Source organism: Balaenoptera musculus, chromosome 3 (genome assembly GCF_009873245.2).
Source record: "Balaenoptera musculus isolate JJ_BM4_2016_0621 chromosome 3, mBalMus1.pri.v3, whole genome shotgun sequence".
NCBI lineage: Eukaryota > Metazoa > Chordata > Mammalia > Artiodactyla > Balaenopteridae > Balaenoptera > Balaenoptera musculus.
Genome location: NC_045787.1, coordinates 6,365,444 through 6,388,687, shown reverse-complemented (window position 1 = coordinate 6,388,687; position 23,244 = coordinate 6,365,444). Strand labels below are relative to the sequence as shown.

General features: G+C 49.7%; 1 protein-coding gene across 1 annotated transcript; it reads left to right on the top strand.

Moving 5' to 3' along the window:
- The first annotated feature begins 1,169 nt into the window (after positions 1-1,169).
- Positions 1,170-18,965, top strand: C3H5orf49 (chromosome 3 C5orf49 homolog). Its single transcript, XM_036847752.1, has 5 exons — positions 1,170-1,507; positions 3,429-3,565; positions 3,777-4,011; positions 16,706-16,822; positions 18,737-18,965. The coding sequence occupies exons 3-5, from the start codon at positions 3,865-3,867 to the stop codon at positions 18,914-18,916; spliced, it is 444 nt and encodes a 147-aa protein (XP_036703647.1). The 5' UTR covers positions 1,170-1,507; positions 3,429-3,565; positions 3,777-3,864; the 3' UTR covers positions 18,917-18,965.
- The last annotated feature ends 4,279 nt before the right edge of the window (positions 18,966-23,244 follow it).

Here is a 23,244-nt window from a genome sequence, read left to right as displayed (position 1 = left end):
TCTGTAAGGAGCCCTGGGTCTGCCAGGTGGTCCTGCTCACAGCTAGAGCCGTCGGTATCAGGGGGTTTTCATTTGGGGCATCTCTAAAATCACACTCATTTTGATTTCAAAATCAACAAGGTGAACAAGCCAAAATTAAATTTGCACTTATATGTCTTGATTCATAAGTTTGATGCTTAAAGTGACTCCGAGGGACTCCATCAAGTGAGTGACCCAGCCTACAGGAAAAACCTGATGACAAACATGCTTTCTAAGTCTACCAGCAGTACTCACGCCTCTTTCCCAGGGAGGAGTTGTCAAGTGAGGTAAAGGCGTGTTACCGCATCACGGACCGCTGCCCGTGCCCCAGCGCCTGCGGAGATGCTTTGGAGGACGGGCAGTGGCTTCCCTGTCACAGGAGCCAGGGTCATGCAGTTACTCTCACTGTCAAACAGCACTGATGGGGGACCCGGAAAAGGTGCAGCAGGAGCACCCTTTCATACCCCTTGAGTTCATAATGGCCTTTAGATTTGCTGGGTACACAGACGGGCACTTCTCCTCGCGGGTGACGGGTATGATGTGTGTTTGTCCATCCACCCCTCTTGCTCTGAACCATCATAAAAGCAGAGGAGTACTTAATCCAAGGGATTTTAAGCTGTTTTAAAGCCTGTGAAAGTCCAATTATGTTGGGCCACTTAAATGAGTTTACAGTGACATTTACAAATAACATGATTGTAAAAGCTTTCAAACTTAAAATGGAGATATCAACCTTGTTTTAAAATTTCTGCATTTTCAACAGAAGATTTTTTAGAAAGATGATGGCATTTTCATGTATTCACAGGTGATTTTCCCCCCTCTCTCCGCCTCAGTTAACAAAGGTTTACAAGGTGGAGAGGAGGCCATCTGTTCCTTGGCTGCCTCAGTGCGCTGGCTGAGAATCTCTGGCTAAAGCTTTGTGCTTTCTCCAGGCTGTGGCCCCATCTCTGAATGGTCTGAGGGCTCCAGAGGAGAAAACCATTCCCTCAGACCAGCCCCCCCTTTCCAGATATTCCATACACCTTTCAGGAGGGGCACCCACTGCCCTGTCACCTGCATCAAGTCACTTATCCTACCTACATCTCAGTTTTCCCATCAGCATAAAGAACCAGAGGGTTCTTCTGAACTTAACAAGTCTGTGGGTTCATGAGGACTCATGATAAATATAACACACACACCGCCCAAGATGTGCTGAAACCACCGCTAATGTGACATGTGACATGCTAATGTCGCACCACATTAGCTTTCTCCTTCCCTGCCTCAAATTAACAGAAATTCTTCCTACCAGGTCTCCCCCCGCTTACATTCTGCCCAGATGTCAAGAGAGACGGGACAAGTCCCAGCTGCAGTTTGGACTAGGCACCTCCAATGCTCCCATGAACTGCCTGAGTTCCTGCAGTGGCGGCCGCCCTCCAGCGTGTCATCCAGCAGGGGGCTGCAGGCAGCCGAGCCCCCGGTGGACCTGCAGAGCAGGCTGCATGAACAGTGAACGGTCAGTACGCCCATGTCACCCTAAGCCAGACCAGGGCAACGTCATCACCCAGCGTCAGCTGCGGGCGCCGGTGTATGTCCATGAGGCTGGCATGGGATTGGGGGGGTAGACATCCCAGACTACTGAGGCTGGCACTTGAAACAAAGCTGATCTGTGCACCCTTCGATAGCTCAGCTGGTAGAGCGGAGGACTGTAGACCTGACACGTGAAACAAAGCTGATCTGATCTCCTGCAGAGTTAACTTGTACTCAGCGTGCCTTCTTGTACTATTAACCCACTTATTTTAAGAGCAGGGTTTTTCATTCTTTTATCCTTCCTTTCCCCCATGCAGAACTTTGCAAGTACAAGTCACAGACACAAGGGACTTAAACGCATTCGACTCTTTGACCTTGTATTCCACTCATGTCCCCAGAATACATAATAGGATCATAGAGGAAAAATGTTTTTTTAAAAAGGAACTAAAATCTCTTGATAATTGAAACTGGCAAAGTTGTTCTTACCTATTGTTTCCTCCACCTCTGCTTCCCGCCCTGCAGCCTCTCAGCCTCACATCTGAATCCACCCCCGGGGTGGTGGCCATCCCATGGGGCTGCGCCCACCTCGTGACAGCAGCATGCCACCTCCAGTTGATGCCCCATACCTGTCCCTGTCAGCCCCAGGGCTTCTCTGGCACCGAGGAGACCCTCAGGGAGCCTAGGCAGCACTGGGCAGGGGTCCTACCAAGTCAGGAGTGAACAATCCAGAAGGAAGTCTCACCCCAGGAAGACTGGGAACAAGAAATAAAAAGCGCCTTCATGTTGAACTGCAGGTGGTTCTGAAAGGCTGCTCCAGGCTCCTCAGAAAGTCTTGGGCAACGTCGAGCTCCAGCTGCCCTCAGGAGTGACCTTGAGAATTCAACCTCTTGCAGACTTTCCTGCTGCTCTCACTCCTCTGGTCCCTCCCTCCTGCTCCTTGGAATTACCTCCCAAATAAAGCAAGAGCATCCAAGCCCTTGTCCCAGACTGACCTTTATGGTTTTTTTTTTTTTAATTAATTAATTTATTTATTTATTTTTGGCTGTGTTGGGTCTTCGTTTCTGTGCGAGGGCTTTCTCTAGTTGTGGCAAGCGGGGGCCACTCTTCATCGCGGTGCGTAGGCCTCTCACTATCGCGGCCTCTCTTGTTGCGGAGCACAGGCTCCAGACGCGCAGGCTCAGTAGTTGTGGCTCACGGGCCTAGTTGCTCCGCGGCATGTGGGATCCTCCCAGACCAGGGCTCGAACCCGTGTCCCCTGCATTGGCAGGCAGATTCTCAACCACTGCGCCACCAGGGAAGCCCCCAGACTCACCTTTAGAAGGTACCCAAGCCATTAAGGCAACTGTATTTCTTACTGAGTCACCAAGTATCTGTTGAGTACCTACTGTGTGCCAGACTTGAGCCATCAGAGAGAGTGTATGTGTACAACCATGCCCTGTACAGCTGTCAGTCTGGTGCAGAACAAATTGAAATTGAAATCGAAGCTAACAGAAGCACGCCCACATAGCTGTGGAAAAGGATTTTTCAATGAAACGATTTCGATCTCAGTTTTAGCTGAGGTCTCAAGATAATTGGTGTCAACTGCTCCCATTTTGCAAAGTGTGAGATCAGATCACCTGTGCAAGGCTTGTGAAAGACTCCTGACCATTAGCTGAGCTCCTATGTCTGGTCTTTAAAAGAGATTGGAGAGGTTGAAACAGTTAGTAGACTATAAGAGTTTTTTTGTTTTTGTTTTTCCCTTTGCTGGCGCTTTTATGAGGACCCCTGCCCAGGGGAGGATGAGACCATGGTTGCCAGAAAGTTTTACGTAACACGCGGCCCTCTCTGTCTTCTTACTGGGCAGCACTGTCCCAGACCCTCTTCAAGTTGCTTGCGTTTTCACACCTATCACCTGCCTTCATCACCAGACCGTCAGATCCCGGTGGACAAGGGCTGCTTGGTTCAAGGCTACATCCCCAGCGCTGGCACTCAGTAGGTGCAAGGTCATTAACTGCCCAGCGAACAATGGTCCCTGAGTGAACGAACCGACACTGCGTGGAGAAGGGTAAGCAGGGCGGAAAGTGAGGATCCCAGAGGCACCTCCCACCCGGGAACCCCGCAGCGGCTTTAGCAGGTGTGGCTCCCCCGACGCCCCAAGAAGGAAAGACCCGGGTGTGCACCGAGGTGCCGGGGGGCGGGGGAGGGTCGGCCCCACCCCCGCCCCACCCCGCCCCGCCCCGCAGTCCACCCTAGGGTTGCGCCCCCTCGGTTTCCAGGCAACGGCCGAACGCGGGCGCCGGGCAGCCTGCGGCGGGCGGACTGGGACCGGGCCCCTCGGCGGGCGGGACCGAGCACGGCTGCCGGATGGAGGACGACGAGGAGGAGATCACCGCCGCCACGCTGCGGGGCAAGCCCCGGCCGCCGCCCATCTCGGCGCTGTCCGCCTTCAGCTACGTCCCGCCGCGGCGCCAGGACCCCAAGGAGCACAGCTACTACTACCGCCAGGGCAGGGTGAGCGGCCCGGGGCGGGGCGGGCTGGAGAGCAGGGACGGGGGCTGGGGGGGGATTGAGGGGAGCGCTACCCTGCGGGGGAGGGGCCGGGGAGGTGCTGGGGGCGGGGCTGCACATCCGGGGAGGGGGTCGGGGGAGGAGGGGAATAGGGGCGGGGTCTCACTGCCCGGGAGGGTGCTGGGGGCGGGGTCACACTGCCCGGGAGGGGACGCGGGGAGGGGAGATGGGACGGGGCTGCCCTGCGGGGAGGGTGCTGGGGGCGGGGTTTCACTGCCGGGAAGGGGTCCTGGGGGCGCGGCCGCACTACCCCGGAGGGGCCTGGGGGAGGGAGAATGGGGCACCGCCGGGGAGGGCGTTAGAGGGGGAAGGAATGGGGCGGGGCTACACTGCCCGGGAGGATGCGGGGGCGGGGTCACACTGCCGGCGAGGGCTTCTGGGGGCGGGGCTGCAGGCCGGGGCCGCCCCGCGGAGTGTGGAGGGCCGGGCGGTGGGGCTGCAGATTCGGGTTAGGACTCTGGGGCGGGGCTGCACAGAAGAGCCGGGGCGGGCTTGAGCTGCACCGCCTGTGCGGGCTTCGGGGCGGGGCGCAGGGAGTCAGGGGGCGTCCGGGTCAAAGGGGGTGGGAGGGTGGGAGAGTGGCCTCCCTCTGGGGCTCCTAGACCCCAGAGTACCGCGACTACGACCACCGGCGTCAGGTGGACCCCCGCGCCCCCCACGAGGGCATGGGCAGCCGCGGAGCCGGGTGTGCGGATGGGGGGAGGGGAAAAACGCTCACCTGGAAGGGGGCTGCGAGGCCGGGCGTGCGGGCTGGGCGGCCGGGATTGCTCAGCGGGTGTTCGGAGCCTTTTAGGGGTGGGTGAGGGCCGAGTTTTCCCCCGGGAAGTGAGGGAGAGCCCCTGGGCTTCTACTTCTTCTGCCGGGAGCAGCAAGGTGAGCCTGGTGCCCAGGATCTGGCGGAGGGTCGCAGGAGCGCGGGGCCACCCAGCCGGCAGGGGCACCGCTGCTTCTGGGGTCCGCCTGCCGCAGGCCTGGGCCGGCCCGAAAACAGCCACTACCGGGAGGCTTTCGCCGCAGTGACTGTGCCCGGACCGCCCAGGGCGCGGAAACCCTCCTAGAAGCCCGCCTGCGGACAAGGAAACCTCGAGGCAGGGCTGAACAGCCGCTGGCAGGGAGAGCGCGGCTGGGAGCGTCCCAGGATTGTGGCCGGGCCGCACCAGGCACACACGAGTCGTGGGGAAAGCCTGAGGGTCTGCGAAGGCCACCCTGCAGCCAAAGCAGGAAGAAAAGCGAAAGGAAAAGAAACATTCAGAATTTGCGGGGGTCGTTTATTCCTTTCTTCTCCATGTTTTTCCTAAAAGTCTCCATCCAGTGTCTTGTACTGTACGTTGCTGCAGCCTGTCTTGCAGCTGGGGAAGCAGGGGCATCATTATTAAAAGGCGCATTTTTGGAGATGCTCAGCCTGCAGGGGTAAGGGGTGGCCTGAAGAGGGATCTATAGATTAACCAAGTGCCTGGGAGGAAGGAGGTCTTTCCCTCCTGATGTGAGCGGTGTTCCCACCACACACATCCTTTGCTTCTCCCTCCTACCCACAATCCACAGAGCCCAAGTGAATCCCCGTTTAGATCAGGTCAGCACATATTTGAGTACTTGCCACATGTGAAAGAATACCACGGATCTTAGCCGTGCAAACAGAAGCAGTAGTTTCTAGTTTCGACAACTGAAAGGGGTTGAACCGTGTCCCCCTAATATTCTTATGTTAGAGTCCTAATCCCCTGCACCTCAGAATGTGACTTTATTTGGTGACAGGGTCTTTACAGAGGTAATCAAAGTGAGGTCATTAGTGGGGGGCCCTGATCCAAAATGACTGCCGTCTAGGAAAAGAGGCAATTTGGGCACAGAGACAGACCTGCGTAGAGGGGAAATGATGTGAATGGACGGGGAGAAGACAGCTGTCTGTAAGCCAAGGACAGAGGCTGGGAACATATCCTTCCCTCATGGCCCTCAGAAGGAACCAGCTCTGCTGACACCTTGATCTCCGACTTTGGCCACCAGAACTGTGAGAAAGTATATGTCTGTTGCTTAGCCCCTGGTTCTGGGTACTTCGTGTTTTGGCAGCCCCAGCAAACCAACACATAAACCGCAGCCAGGGGGATCTCTTGTATCTGTTAGCGCCTCTCTGCTTAGCTTTGACGATATGGAAGGACAAAAGGACATGAGGAAGAAAGGGGACGCCTGTAGCTCATCTGTCCTTACCTCCCTGTTTGCTGACTGGCCCGGGCTTGAATATCTCTGCTGACCATTAAGACAGGAATGGGATTGAAAGCAGTGGTTCCCAACCTCACAGCCACCATGGACCTCATATCTTTTCCTCCCATGAGCAGTATATTTTGAAAGAACTTTTATCTATAAATAATTTTATTTATTAAATGAACTTTACAACTTAGGTGTGCCAAACTTTTATCATTGCCAGTGAATTTATGAGTCACGCATAGCATTAATGCACAGCATGAGAGAACCAACCAAAAATCAAGGAGTCTTGATGTTTTGAGTTGGTCCATGCTGTTTTATTGAAAGTATATAAATATTATCCGGCTTCTTGACAAAATGGAAAAATTCACAGTACACCATTTTATGTGTATCTTTGAGGGGTCTTATTGATTACCACTTTGAAGCTATAGGGAAATAAGATAAAGGATTAAGCAGGTGGGGGCCAAGATACATATTTGTCAGAGAAAAAAGCCAGAGTACAGGATCCCGCTAAGGACTCTGGGCAAATGGGTTTGGGCTTGGGGAGACTGAAGCTCTGAATCAGATTTACCCATCCAGCCACTAGAGCTGTGGGCCCCGGAAGAAGCAGAGGAGACCCCTCTACCCCTTGTGGGCCAGGCACTGCCAAGGGAAAAGGGGCAGAGTTGAGTTTGGCAGACTCAGTTTACTCTTCCTAAATTCACCAATCTGACTCATGGCTCCACATTTCTGGGGCCAAATCAACCAAGGGGCAGAGAGACGCCCAAGGTATGAGGTGACCAGGGCTCCGTACTTGGAAGCAGATCAGAAGTGGGCAAGAAGTGTGCCCCTCTAGTGCAGGGGCCATGCACAGGAAGCCTCCTGGGCCAAATCTGCCCTGCCACCTGTATTAAGAAAGTTTTATTAAAGCACAGTCACATGCCCATGTGTGTAGTATTGTCAATGGCAACCACACAGAGCTGAATAGTTGCAACAGTGACCATGGCACCTGCAAAGCCTAAAACAGTGACTATCTGTCCCTTTACAGAAAACGCTTGCCAACATGTCTTACTGCCAATGGAGGGATGGGCCTTAGACAAATTAATGCAAAGGAGATTTTAAGAAAAAAAATTTCAGTACTGTTGATAGCTGGGGTCACAGGCAAATTCAAGTCCTGAGGCCTTTAGCGTCACAGGGGAAAAAATGATGCAGGAGAAAGGTTAACACCTAAATAAAAAAGCCTTCAAAGCAGCAAGAACAGCAAAAGACATTTCAAAGTCCATTTGCAAGCCAGCTACCAGTGGCAATAATGACCTTGTATGTGCTGGTATTCAATCAGCTACAGGATTCCAGAAGCTGATTCTCTGACCCTGAGATCATATGGACTAAAAAGGATGAACTCTGTGTCACAGGTTTGCTGGGGTCTCAGCTGCCCCTAAATTCTTTGTAAATAATTCCAGGTCCCACTCAAAGCTGGGAAGAAACATTGCAAAAGTAGCTCTTAAGTCAGTTGCTGTGTGTCACACTCACCGGTTAGTTCATTAGTAGTACAGGCCCAGGAATCCTGCATTATTAATCCTCTGTGTTATTAGTTCAAGTCACAGACCAAACACTCCGTCTCACCTTGCCCATCTCGGGATCAGGGATCGAACAGCACCAAATGCATGGAGCTCTTATGAGAATTAATTTAATTAATGGGTGGAAAGTGGCACATAGTAAGCCCAACGTAAGGAGAGCTCTTCTTCTTATTATTTGTTCTTCTTAGTGATGATTAGAGTTTCCTTTCATTGAGGGTTCGGTCCTGGGGCCTTTTATCCTCCATCTTGTTCACTGTTGGAAATGAACACAGGTGAGGCAGGTAGTCTGCGTGTCAATCTGGTGGTTCCTTATGTTCTATAATGCATCTCCCCCGCAGGAGCCCAAAGTCAAAGCTCTTGCAGCAGCACACTTATTTAAAGCCCCAGTAATACCCTGGATCTTAAGACAAATTTGTCCTCTAAAGCTGCCAGCGAAAATGCTATCAACTCCTGTCCTGCTCCCTAGGGAGCCTCTAGCAGTGTGGGCTTTTTCTGCAAAATAGTGTTCCATAGATTGAGTTCAATGGTGTTTTTAAATTACTTTTTTCCTCTTCTGCTTTGTGCAACATTTCTGCTACTGAAATGGAAAGGCTAAGTCAAAGGAGAATGCCCTTTTATGACAGTTTTGATTAAATTTCTCAAAGTCTAAAAGCTACATTAAAAAAAAAATCTTAGGCAGTTTTAGAATATGCTTTCCCTCATGCTAATGTGAATTGTGGATAGCTGGGTCTTGAGTGAAGCTTTGCTCAGAAAATCCAACCTTAGTTTTGGTGGGATTAGCCGACTTTCCGTGACGGTGTGTGGTGGAGAGAAAGAGGCAAGGGGCTGACTGTTTCTTTACCCTCCTGATACTGAATTTCCTTTTGTCTCGTGCAGCCAAGCGCTTGGTAAACATAATGATGGGTGTTAACTGCACAGAGGTGCGAAGGGGCATCCCTGAAGGGCCTATGCCCGCGTCCAGGATACAGGAAATGTTCAATACCAGCTCCCCGAGCCCTTCCTGGACCCTCTTCACCTTTAGGCGTCAAGTACATCTGCCATACAGGCTTGGCCACTCCTAGGGGCTGTGGAGGACACGTGAGCTCCGGTTCTGTTGCTGGGCCACCTGTGAAAATCTAGGCAAGTTTCTCTCTCTTTATCCATCGTGTACCCGCATGTCCTCCAGTCCCAATGTGTACTGGCCGAATGCAAGTGTGCCCACCCCGCCCCCTGCCCTCCAAGACACACTCCGCATCCTGCCTGATCTTCTCCTTTGCATGTATTAGTATCTAACCTACTAAATAGTTTACTTGGTTATCTTGTTGGTTTTTTCTCTCCTACTAAAATATGAGCTCCATGAGGGCAGGGATTTATTTGTGTGACTCCTCTATCCTCAGCAATTGAAAGAGTGCCCACGGTCTCATAGTTGGTGCGTCATAAATAGCTGCTGATGAACCAGTGAGGATGAATAAATGGATGCGGATTTTTTAAACAAAGAGACGAGTCACTGATTGATGAGCTTAGCTTCTTAGGCTAAACAGAGGTCTCCTTTTGGATTATCTGCTGTTTGGGTTATCCTTGACCTTGCTCTTCTCCTCGGGGGACCAAAATTGGGAATGGACTCTTGTTGCCTCTCTCTGTCTGGGCTGGCTGCACTTGTACTGTTCAGTGACCCGCCCCTGGGAACTTAAGGCCTGGAGGGTGGGGCTGAGGGTCTTCCTCCAGGGCAGGCAGAAGGGGGGCAGGTCACCCAGGAGGGAGGAAGGAGTGAGAGGAGAGGTCATGTGTGCCCTTCTAGCGCAAGTGATTCCTCTGGAAGGAAACACCAAGAATAGGGAATTTCCTACCAGTTGGTTCCCACCAGTCATGACCACCCATGTGAGCCCACATGGTGCACATGGTGCATGCTTTTCCACGTGCGTTTATGAACGCAGTCATGTGTGTCGAATTTTTAAATATAAGAACATGTTCACACACGATCACGCACCTACGTGTATATATTTGCAGCATGCTCTTTTCATTTAACAGTGTATCTCAGACTTTTTTTCAAAATCATCCCCTTTTAAGAAGTACAACAAGCAAATGATACGTGAAAACAAACAGCATTTTCCCCAATATATTTGACCAAGTGACAACATGTAAGACTTAGATTCAGGTTTCAGCCCCCGTGGATGGCCCTTTCTTCCTTGATGTGAATTGCTGGGGGGCAGGGGGCGGAAGAGGGGGCGAATGGGGAGCTGGTATCAATGGAAGAGAGAAGGCAACTGTCTTCATTCTTATTAAATTGATAAACTATTCAGATTATTTGGAAAGTTATGAAAATTTCCCAAACTTGTGATCTTAACACACCAGAGAGGAAACACAATCTTTGCCACAAACCAGAGAATAGTTGAGTATTGTCCTTTTAAAAAAGTTATCATTATGTCCTTGACAAGCTACCTTTCTTCTGAGAGATAGAATTTTGAACAATATTAAAATTAATGAAAACATACTCCTTAAGCTTCATACACTGCTTGACTCCCAAGGAGAAGCACTGAATTTATCAGAAGTAAAATGAGGCCCGTATGAATCAAAGAAAACCATTTTCAGTCACCTTGGGAATTTTCAGTTTTAAAAGTAAAAGTCACAAAGCTCTGGGTAGGCAAATAGTACCTGAAAGCCTCCAGGTGAGAGGTAGCAGTACTATGGCCCCTGAGGAGAGGAGATGAGAATAGCTCGGTCATAACCTTATTAATAAAGGTGGGCTAGGATGTGCTATGCAAACAAATGGACCCCCCCCCAGAGTCTTAACTAGTGGTGTGTCAGAGTCTGATCATACTGACAAAGAGGGGATTTTTAGCATCTCTTCTGAACTCTGCATTCAAATGGAAGCCTGAAATTTGCCATGATGGGAGTATTTACACCACAGAAATTAGCAAACAAACACTACAAATCAGGTCTTTTTTGTCCAGACAGCAGGTTGTTAACATAAGTGCGCCAGTGGCCTTAAGCATATAAACATGACGTAATGAAATAGAGCCCAACATGTATGTTTCTCCTGGGCGGGTCTTCTTAATGCAGTTACTTGGGAAACTGAGCTTCTCTGTTTTAGTGACTCCATTATTGCCAGGGCCTGGAAATCTTTGGGACTTCGGGTCTTTCCCTGGATCCTTTAAATTGCTGGTCAGTGAGCAAGGAGAGAGAGTGTGGAGGCCTGCTGAGAGTTTCTTAGGGACCAGGCCTAGAAGATGGCATCCACTGGTTTCACCCACATTCCCTGGCCAGAGCTGGTCACTTGGCCCTGGCCTAATTGTGATGGAAACTTACAATGAAGAGTGCATTTATATTCAAAATGGTCTGAAAGGGAGGAGAAAATAAAGGACTTGAATCTCAGTTTGCTCAAAATCTTCCGCCAACTATTTTTTCTTTTAATGCAACATAGAATCATTTTGCAATTTTTTAAAAAATATTTTTATTTTTTTATATTTTTTGGCTGTGTTGGGCCTTCGTTTCTGTGCGAGGGCTTTCTCTTGTTGCGGCAAGTGGGGGCCACTCTTCATTGCGGTGCACGGGCCTCTCACTATGGCGGCCTCTCTTGTTGCGGAGCACAGGCTCCAGACGCGCAGGCTCAGTAGTTGTGGCTCACGGGCCTAGTTGCTCCGCGGCATGTGGGATCGTCCCAGACCAGGGCTCGAACCCGTGTCCCCTGCATTGGCAGGCAGATTCTCAACCACTGCGCCACCACGGAAGCCCTCCCCCAACTATTTGTGTGAGAGTTTGTGTAACTTCTGGGAGGAAGAGAACTTCCAAGTTTGGGAGGAGGCACTGGGTATAATAAAGCCCACAACCCCAGAAGAGACAGCTCTCAGGCCCCCTGTGGGCTGGAGGTGGCAGGCCAGGACTTCTTCCTTGTTTATGAACTTGCATTAGTCATGATAAGCTAGGTTATGCTGCAGTAATGAACAACCCCCAAAGTCTCAGTGGCCTGAAGCAAAGCTTATTTCTCATGCTAAGCATCCAACAGGGATCAGAAGGGTGACTCTGCCCAGTACCGTCCCTCAGTGGCCACTGTGGAAGCTGCTGACACCTCAGTCTGAAGCGTCAGGAGTCCCTGGCACCGGCTCTTAAATACTTCCGATCGAAGAGTCACATGTCACCTCTACGCACCATTCATCGGTTAGCACTGGGCTCATGGCTTCACTGACCTAAAGGAGAGGGAAGATTAATGCTCTGTGTAGTCAGTAGAGGAGCACTGAACGTTGGTGATGTCTACCAAGCCAGTAGGTCTACCGATTCAGGTTACCGGGGTGGAGTGTTCCGTGGTTGAGTCTCTGGTTCCACTGCAATAACCTTTGTACTATCTCTATCCTTACTTTCCATCGCTCAAAAGATGGCTACTTCGCCTTATCATGTATGTTGTTAGAGCTGCTGTAACAAAGTACCACAGACCTGGCTGCTTAAACAACACAAGTTTATTGTCTCACAGTTTCTGGAGGCTAGACATCTGAAATCAAGGTGCTGGCAGAGTTGGTTCCTTCTGAGGCTGTGAGGGAGAAGCTGTCCCCCGCCTATCTCCTTAGCTCAGCTGTCTTCTCCCTGTGTCTCTTCATATCATCTTCACTTTCTGCCTATTTGTGTCTGTGTGCAAATTCTTTTAATAAGGGCACCAGTCTTATTGGATTAGGGACCCACCCTATCCCAGTCTGACCTCAACTAATTACGCCTTCAGTAATCTTATTACCAAATAAGGTCATGTTCTGAGGTACAAGGGGTTAGGACTTCAACATGTGAATTTTTGGAGGAAGGAATTCAACCCTTAACACACAGGGAGCTTACTCCCCAGTGGCCCTGGCTACAGTGGTGTGGTCCCTCCTGTCAACTTCATTTGCATCCACTTGTTACCCCCAGGCTAGACGAAAGCTGATCCTTCCTTCTTTGGTGCTACTGCACTTTGTACATACCTCTGTTCCTCCCTGTGTGTTATGTTGAGATATTTTAATTAGTGGGTTTATTTCCATTCTCAGCCTTTAGGTGGTCTCCTTTAAAGTAGGGTCTCCCTATTTCTGTTCCAGAGTCTAGGAGAGTGCCTGGCACAAAGTAGACCCAACGTGCTTTGGAAGCTGAAAACTGAAGGCCCCCACTTGTCTTATGGTGTCAGCCCAGGGCTACAGACTGGGGTGATTTTTCAGTGTTAGGAGTAGGGGTCACCATAGGGGAACTGATGGTGGGTGATCAGATACCACGACCAGAATAAGACCAGAATACATTATAACAGTACTCAAAACACAAAGGAGCTGAGGAAATCATGAGAGAAAAGTAAAGGGGCTCTGCTTTGCCTTTTTTTTTTTTTTTAAAAAGTCATCTGTGAAACAGAGGAAATCCCTTGAGAGATTTTAATAGCAAAATATCAGGAACCCAGAAGCTCTGTTTTTTGGTAGCATCTACATCCAGAGAAATAGAGGAAATCCCTTGAGAGATTTTAATAGCAAAATATCAGGAACCCAGCAGCTCTGTTTTGTGGTAGCATCTAAATCCAGTTTGGCTTTTATTAATATCATTTTGCTTCAAATCATAAAGGAATAAAAAAGACCGAAAGAAGAAAGATTAATCATTAAAATCCAGGAAAACCCAGATTTTTGGTTTGATTAGGTATTGGAAATGGACAGTCACATTACGAAGTAAGGCTGCCTGCCTGGTGATGGATTAATTTTTTCTCATTTTTCAATGATAGAAAAAAACTCGTTTTTACTCTGGAAAGTCCTGAGTAGGCAAAATCCCCACACAGAAGACTTAAAGATTCTGATCACATCCATCAGCAGTGAGATTTCTAATAAAGACTCTTCTAAGATATAGTAGGCTGTTGGTACCTAATCCTGGGGACGGGAGTCCAGCATTGCTGCTCATAGATCTTACTTTTATAGAGTATTTTAGGAGACCCAATTAGAATGAGAAGAAATAGGCATTAATTATTCTGTAAAGCTGCATATTGCAGTGAGTTTCTCCATCATAGGGGACAGAATGAAGCAAGACTTCCTTCTTCGTTCAGGTAACAGCGATGGCATTCTCATTGTGTTCTTGAGTTCGTTCCTCCCTCTTTAGTCTTTCTCCCAGGACAAGTCCGAGGACCCCAGGGGCTTACTCAGTTCAGGAGGGGCAGGTGCGAATGGGCCACCTGCACGGGAAGCCAGCACCTGGAGGATCCCTGTTTCCCCTGCTGTCAGGGCTGCCCCCTTGTGGTGGGGCTGAGCCGCACACCCTGGGGCAGCTAGTCCCTGCAGGGAGCATTGCAGGGAACAGAGACTGGCCGCTGGTCTCCTCCTCTCTGGCCCAAGGTTCTCAGGGTGCAGAAGGGGGCACCTCTGGCCGCAGGTGCAGCTCCCACTCAGGTGCTCGGTCCTAGGAAACCAGGTCATTCTGTTGCCCACGGCAGCTCTTTCCCAAAACGCACCCATTTCACAGATCAGTCGGGCCAGGAGAGATTCCAGTGACAATGGAACATCTACATTATGACCAAGAGCCCAGCCTAGATTACCGTGTAAATGCGGGCGATGTAGGGGTGATGGCGTTTCAAGTTACTGTTCGTGTCTGCCTCTGCCGGGCCTGGCCAGTAGCTCTGAACCCCAAAGGGAAGGGTCTGCATTGCAATACCCCCTTTACAGAAGGCGAGCATGCTCCCTTGGAGAATTTGTGTCCCACCATCCCAGCAGATGGGTGGCATCCTTGAGCTTCTGCTGTGTCTCTGCAGGACCCGCTGGCCCGGTAGCTTACCCAAAAAAAGGTTTGCTGTGAGGTTTGCTTAATCTCTCTAGGCTACAAGTGAGCACCCAGCCAACCCCACCAGCTTCTGCTTCTGTGGACATCCTACACGCTGATGTTAAAGACACTGAGATTTTGTCTTCATTTCCTAAAGGTGTTTTAGGTTTGAATTTTATTTGATAAGCATATGTCTGATTTTTACATGGTCAAAGTGATGGATATTTTCTTTGTGATATTTCCCCATTGCTTTCTTGCCTAGGAGGTCCCTTGTGGGTTTTCCTTTCAGTTATTTTTCTAATCCATCCAGAGTTTACTTTTGTCCAGAGTGTGATGTGAAGACACAGGTTTCTTTTCCTTTTTTTCCCCAAACAGCTAGCCAATGTTCACAGTACCGAAAACTGAATAATTATCACCTCTCCACTGATTTGGGTCTTTTGCTTTTTAATCCCATGAGTACAAGGTTACCTTCAGGAGGTTGTAGGGTGTCGGTGGCCTTCAGGAGGCGTGACAGTCAGGGCCGGCCAAACCAGTGCATGCACAGACCCAGGAGCTGAGTGCGAGAGGGAAGACAAACCCAAGAGGAAGCTTCTGCGAGGTGACCTCATTAAATGACCATCAGGGCACAGATTCAGAAGCCATGGCTCCTGTTCTAGCCACTTGGAGTGACTCGGAACGTAGGCAAACCAGGATTCCAGCGTCACTGAATAAGTGCCTTGAACATGGTGCCACTGAAATTCTGGAGAACTTGAAAATAATGTTTCTAAAAGATGGCACTGTTTTCCTGACTAGATGGTTAATGGCACCAGGACAGCAGCGATGTGTGAGTTATCTTCAAACCTTCCCGAGCGGGAGTGGCACGTCTTGCACAGGATAGATGAAGGTGAAGGAGTTTTCACGGCTGGGCTGAAGCTACATCACACTCCAGCCATATCCGCTGTTGTCAGCAGCTCTTGAGTTCCCACACTGAGAACGGGCGGGATGTGTTTTCCAACAGGCTATGCACTCAGCGTGCGTCCTTTTCACCGTTACCTTCTACCTCTGTGTCCTTCAGCTGGAGGGGGCTATTCTAGCGTTACTATTCAGGATGAAAACAAACAGGCAAGCAGAGGTTAGAGGCCCCGTGATCCCACATCCCAGCGAGATGGCACATCTGCCTTTGCTGCTGGAGGATTCAAGGCAGGTGGCACTTGGCTGGGGGAACATAAATGACAGGCCTGACTTACAAGGCGAGGATTGAAGATCCGCTAACACGTGGATTTCTTTTCCTTTTACTAGATTCCAAATGAGGCAGTTTTACTTTTGTAGTAAGAAAAATTGGGGATAAAAAAATGGAGATTGAAAAAAAAAAAAAAATGGAGATGTTACAGATGGCAGCTCTGTTAATGGGATCATTTTCTAACACATTAGAGCTGTGTGTGTGAGTATTTTATACGTATGTTTGCTATATATGTGTATATTATACATATGTATATATATACATATATAACATATACCAAATATATATTTCATATATATATGAATTACAGTTTTTATAGCTGCCACATATGATTAAAGAAAATATTTCTCTCTAGAGAGGGAGAACTTCTATTTGGGTATATTGTCCTAGTATTCAGATATTGTTAGTTTTTCAAAGCAGTACAAGCCTATTTTAGAAAATTTGAGAAATTCAAGAAAAGTAGAAATGAAGGAGAAGGACTTCCCTGGCGGTCCAGTGGTTAAGACTCCATGCTTCCACTGCAGGGGGCGCGGGTTCGATCCCTGGTCAGGGCGCTAAGATCCCACATGCCACGCGGCACCAACAACAACAACAACAAAAAAAAATGGAGGAGAAAACACATATACTGAGTGGATTATCATTATTTTAAGATTTGAGCCCTAGGGTGGAGTCAGGGAGAGCGGGGAGCCTCCTCTGGGAAGGAGGGGTCTGTAACAGTCTAGGAAAAGTGTCCCTGGAAACATCTCCACCCCGTCGGGCCTCTCAGGAACTTGGGGCCTGGCGTCCCTGCTCTGGTCACTGCCCGAGGGGTGGTGACCTTCCCCATACACGTTCCGTGCAGTCGGGAATCTCCATACATCTCCACTCTTCATCCGGGAGAGTCTGGGCTCTCAAGCTGCACGAAGCTTCCATGGCTCAGCCCTTGAATAAACCATGGCTTTCTTTCTCTTTCTATTCCCAGACCGGAATCATTTCCCTCTATGACTGTGTTTTTAAGAGGAACCCAGGATATAATCAGAAATTGCACCGAGACGACAGAGAACATGCAAAAAGCCTGGGACTGCACATTAATGAGGAGGTAATAGTAAGGCAGGGCATCGCTGGGTGTGCACAGATTCCCTGTGTGTGCGTTTATTGAGCACCGTGTGCAGTTGGCTGCACGTAACTCTCCCTTGTGAGGCTCTCCTCTGTCTCACTGTGCCGGGAAGTGAAGGCTAAGCTACTGTCACAGCTCACTCCATTCTGCCATGTTAAACTGCGTGTTAATTTTTGTGACTGTTGTTTAGTCCTCCAGAATGTAACAGTTCCATGACAGCAAAACTCAGGAGTTCTTTTCAATAGATAAATAGGTCTTTGCTTAACCTCCCAGGCCTGGCTATCATAGTTCTAAGAACACTGGCCTTACAGGGATGAAACCACACATGCAAGAAAGAGTATTTCTCCCAAGTTACCAGGGCACTGTATGTACCACATACGGCTCAGTTCTTCTTTTATCTCTGCAAGGTTTTCTGAGGGGAAGGGCTTTGCTTCTCCTCAGCTGCACAGGTTGGGTGGTGACCAACAGAGGGAACCAAACTCACAGGGTGAGAAGGTCAGGCTCACAGCAGGTACAGGGGTTTGGGTGGGGGGTTGGAGGTGTGGGCGTAGAGAGAGGGGGGTTGATAGGGATGGGGTGGGGGAAGGAGGTTGTGCATCCCCTTGGCATGGTCGAGCCCACCTGCCGCTGGGTTAGACCCTCTTCCACACTAGGACATTGTCTCTGTAAATCTGATCTGAGGACAGTATGTTTATTAAAATCTGGATTCTGTATTCATATCATAATCTTTATACAATACACAGAAATCTGGATGAAAAAGCTTCTGGTGGGATTTCTTTTTGGATCAGAGGATTTTTGCCTGTGGCAGTTAATGTTTAAGAATGCCACCGTGTCACTTGCAAAGAAACTTTTAACTGCTGTGAAATTAAGTGATGGAGGTACTATGAAGTATCACCACTTAAGTCACGGACATTAACTTTTTTTTTTCTGTTGTTTTGGTTTCTGTTAATTCGTTCCAAGTTGGTAGTGAAGTTAGTGCTTTTCTCTCATAAGCACACGCCTGGCATGACTTAGATCCAGTCAGAGTTTTTGAGCACCTCCCATGTGCCACTGAGTGTAAAGGGAATAAAACAGAAGTGTCTGTCCTCCTAGAGCTGACATTCCCACGAGGAAAGAGAAAAATAAAAGCCAAATAAATAATGACCTGGATGCCAGGTAGTGATAAGTGGTATGCGGAGAAATACAGCCTTTTAAGGGGATGGAGAAAATGAAAGGGATGAAGGGGGCTGGGGACATGATGGGGGGCCTGGGGAGATATGAGGGTGTCTGGGGGATGGAGCATGGGGAGATGGGGGATAGGGGAGATGGGGGATAGGGGAGATAAGAAGTCTGGGGAGATGGGAGATCTGGGGAGATGAGAGGTCTGGGGAGATGGGAGATCTGGGGAGATGGGAGGTCTGGGGAGATGGGAGATCTGGGGAGATGGGAGGTCTGGGGAGATGGGAGGTCTGGGGAGATGGGAGATCTGGGGAGATGGGAGGTCTGGGGAGATGGGAGGTCTGGGGAGATGGGAGATCTGGGGAGATGGGAGGTCTGGGGAGATGGGAGGTCTTGGGAGATGGGAGGTCTGGGGAGATGTGTATCTGGGAGAAGGAAGAAGGCGGACAGAAGACAGGTAGGAGGAGCTCGGGGAGAAGGGAGGAGAGGGGGAGGAACAGGACCCTGAAGTCAGTGGGTACCTGTTGCCCCGTGCGAGATCTTGGTCTTTCCTCTGAAAGACTTAAGGACAGCGGCAGGCCCGGAGCAGAGAGGACAGGGTGTGAATTGGTTAAAGAGGTCCCCCCCGGCGTCAGCGTGGAGGGGTCCTAAGAAGCCAGGTGGAGGTGGGGCGCAGGTGCGCGGCACGCGGGCTGGACAGGTAAGAGCGCTCCGCTCCCCGACCCTCACCCCCAACAGGAGCGCGAGAGGCCAGTGTGGGTGCTGACGTCCTCCATCTACGGGCGGCGCATCCACCAGCCTGTGGAGCCCGCGAACCGGGATCACAGCCGCGCCGGCCACGTGAAGGCCGACTTCTACCGGAAGAACGACATCCCCAGCATCAAGGCGCCCGGCTTCGGGCACATTTCTCCGGCCTGACGCCCTCGCATGGCCCGAAGGGCGCGGGCGAGAGGGATGGCACTGGGGGAGGGGGGGGGGAGGGGGGGACGCGGTGTGGCGCTGGCCTCAGGGCCCCTGTGTGGACCTCCCGGGCCAGCGGGCGCCCCTGATGTGTCCCCGATGCGCTGGGGCCGCGGGAAGGACCGCGCAGGGCTGCTTCCCGCACGTTTCCTTGGCGACCAGCCTGGCCGAAGGCCTGCGACTCTGAGGATGGACACCTACCTAGTCTGACGGTTTTCACGCGAACCGATTTCAGATGAAATGATGCTGGGGACGGATCCATTATGAGCATCTGAATAAAATGAAAACCTGGCTCCCCCTTGACAGCGGCTGGGCTGACCTTTGTTCGCTGCTCTCCACGTCTGCGAGTCTTCCTGGCGGAGGCGCTCGTGGCAATGGTGCGCAGGCACTTTTCTTACCGGTTACGGAAACCGCTACCGTCTCACAGCACAAACAATACTTAATGGGGATATAATGAAATTGCCTTTCGGCACAGCTGAACTCTAGCGTCTACAACATTCCTCCCCCCACCCCGCCACAGGCCTGAGCCACAAATAACAGAATTTTGGACAACCAAGGACAAAAGCCCCTAGTAGGATGGGTGGCCTCGGAGGCCAGCGCTGCTGCTGTCACCCCTCGGTGGAGAAGCAGCCAGAGGTCACAGGAAGAGATCGGGCTTTGGCGCCCGACAGGCTTGGGTAACACTGTGGCTCCTGCATCTTCTAGCTGCGTGGGGCAGGGCAAATTGACTCACCTACTTGAGCCCACATTTCCTCAGCTTTAAAGTGGGAGTTCTAAACCTTGAGGAGTTTGTGTGGGAATCCATAAGCCACTGGGGTGTGGTCTTAACCTGCACGATAGGGGCTGTGACTGTCACTTTGAACAGTTTTCTTTTAGGAAGCAGCTGCTGCCTTTAACCAAAGTTAGAAATGTTTACTTTGGAGGTGATTTGAAACTTATTCAAGTATTAAGATATTGGCTATGTTTTTAATGAATGGATCTCTTGGAAGAAATCATCCGTCACCTATCATGATTAAATTTTCCACAGCTTAGCAGTTAATGGGCACGTGATCTAATTAATTTCAGTGCTGATTCCCCCATTGCTGGTTTTATTGTCTTGATTCTCTAAGGACTTATGACACTGCGTTCCTGGCAATTTCAAGGCTGAATGACTCTTAAATATTTCCTTATACTTTTGAAAATGTTTTTTCACTGTTGATGTCTTTTATTTTTTTCAAACAAATAGCAGTTTATTTGAAATGCCTTTGGGTGCGTTAAGCACGATAGAAAATATATAAAGTTTGGGTGATGGAAATTTTTATAAATTATTCTTTCTTCAGTCTTGATTACCAAGAAAGACAAGGCACCTCTAAGAAATGCCTTTGGGGCTTCCCTGGTGGCCCAGTGGTTAAGAATCCGCCTGCCAATGCAGGGGACATGGGTTCAAGCCCTGGTCCGGGAAGATCCCACATGCCACGGAGCAACTAAGCCCATGCACTGCAACTACTGAGCCTATACTCTAGAGCCCGCAAGCCACAACTACTGAGCCTGCGTGCCACAACTACTGAAGCCCATGCGTCTAGGGCCCGGGCTCCACAACAAGAGAAGCCACCGCAATGAGAAGCCCCCACTCACTGCAGCTAGAGAAAGCCCGTGTGCAGCAATGAAGACCCAATGCAGCCAAAAAAAAAAAAAAAAAAAAAAATGCCTTCATCTGAAAGTAGTTGCAATAAATTAATGTCAGATTATTTTCAGTTACTTTAAGTCAGATTCTACTCCCTTAACCTTCTACTACTTTTAAAAAGCAGGGCTTTAATTGGGCAAGCTTTCAAAAGCACTCATGTTTATTAGGCAGCAAAGGAAAATTATATTTCTTTCAGCATCTTGACTTTTACACCTTAAAGCCAATCAGTGAATGCCCATTAGTCATCTTGTCAAAGAAAAACATACATTAAAAGAATTTGTTTTGATTTATTAAATTTCCATTTGTCAGTGTTTTTTCAAAAGCAGAGTGTTGCTGTCTTTAGGAAAGCACACTGAGCTGGGAAAAAGAATAACATGGAAGAGTCATGACAACATAGACTTTTCTAAACAGATGTATTAAAAATACTGCAGTGTTAAGGGGACTGGACTCACAGTGTTTTTCATGAGAGGGGGGCTTCCTACAAGACTGAGAGGTTAAGGAGGGTTTTGAGGCGAGATTCTTACGTGTCATCAATGCTGCAGCCATGATGGGCTGATGGACATGGCTGGCGAGTCCTCTCATTTGCATGATTTGCTCACAGCAACGTCCGTAGTTGCCTGAACTTAGGGAGCCTTGACCACCAGTCACACGTTCAGATTCAGGAAACAGGCAGTTTTCCCTTCTAGTCTCGTCTTAGTCACTGATCAACTGGGAAACTTTGGACAAGCCCCTGAACCTCTCTGCACCTGGTTCCTCTGTTGTAAAATGCAGGGGGTCTCAGGCTTGATGGGGGATCTGAATCACGTGGAGGACCTGCTCTGCAAAGCACAGGGAGCGTGCTGGGCCCCCCACCAGGATTTCTGAGTTGGCAGGTCTGCACTGGGGCCTGAAAAATGTGCATTTCTAACAAGTTCCCAGGTGATACCGATGCTGCTGGTTGGGAACCTCACTTTGAGGGACCCATGTGTGCACAGCCCTTTGCGCGGTGGACTCGCTCTGATTGCTTTAAAAAATCTACTGTTTGATGAGGCTGGAGATACAGCTCTGGGGAAAAACAGTTCTCCTTCTGCATCCGGGGCAGGGGCAGAGGGGCACAGTTAAGGGCACCGGGTGAATCACCCATCTGCAGGTGTCTCCCTTTAAGGGCAGGTGACAAAAAGAGCCCCAGGATGGATGCTGTGGGCTCCAAGGGAGGAAGAACCCACAGGGGCAGTTCGAAGTCCCTGAAACCTAGGGCATCCTAGTCCGGATCTCGGTTACAGTGAAGAGAAATGCCCTCATACTGTTTTTCTTCTCTCAGTCACCTTTTTGGAGAATTAGATGTATAAAGGTCAATGCTGAGTGGCAATTATAGGATCAAAAACTTTCTGACTGGGGCAGACAATTGGACAACTCATGCTGTATTCCCACTTTGATGATGGAGTCCGGTTATTAATTTCGATAAGCGCTTTTTACCACGCCCTGGCAGGGTGGCCATGTTGGTCCTGCAATGCGCTGGGTCCAACAGGCTGGAGCGAGGCCTGGGTACCTGCCAGCCTCTCTCACGGTCATTAGCTCTTTTAATCAGACCCGATCCCATGAGCTACCAATGAGGAAAAGAGTCCTAAGAGAAACTGAAAAATGTGTTCAAAGTCTCACAGCTAGTAACAAAAAAACCAGAGTCAGGGATTAAACGGAGGTCTCCTGTTTCAAGCCCGAGTTCCCAGCCGCTTCCTAGTGCATCGCTGGGGTCCTCGACCTCCTACAGATGCCTGCCCTGAGCTGTGGTGTGCCCAACCAGGCTGGCATTGGCGGCTTTGCTTCTAAACATTTGATTATGCATGACCTATTTTTCACCCTTTGGCAAAGTATGATTTCTTTAGGGGAAGAAAGAAACCAAAACTTTTGAGTTGGATTTACAAGAACACAGTTTTCCAGGTCTTCTCTCTTCAAAAATGCATCGACGTTGGCTTTGGGCCCTCTTTTTTTCTTTTTTTTTTTGATGTGGACCATTTTAAAGTCTTTATTGAATTTGTTACAATATTGCTTCTGTTTTATGTTTTGGTTTTTTGGCCGCGAGGCCTTAGTTCTCCGACCAGGGATCGAACCCGCACCCCCTGCATTGGAAAGCGAAGTCCTAACCACTGGACCACCAGGAAAGTCCCCGTGCCTTCTTAAGTCTCCTCAGACATAACAGGCAGCTCGTGGGGCTTTGGTGGCTTCTCTCGTTAGTTCAAACTATTGTGAGGCTGATGTACCTAGTTCCCAATTATTCAGTGCCTCGTAGCTCTACCGACGTATTACAGTAGATCAGAGTATGTGGACGGAGTGCGTGCCACTGCTAGTATAGAATCTTTTTACTAGTAAAATATTTTTCCCTGCAAATGTTCCCTAGAGATGCCAAAATGAAAACAGACCACGTGACACAGTGAAGCATACCGTCTTTCTTTCCAGGGAGTTGCATAATCAACGATCGGCATCACAAACTTTGTCCCGATCTGATTTACCCAAGGAGAGTTCAACCTCTGCTTCCGGAACAACTGTCCATGGGAGAATCAGTGGAAAACCAACTCAGTTCTGGAGCAAACCGCAGGAGAAAGAAGAAGAGGGCAGGGCGGGGGCGGGGAAGATACAGACTATCAAC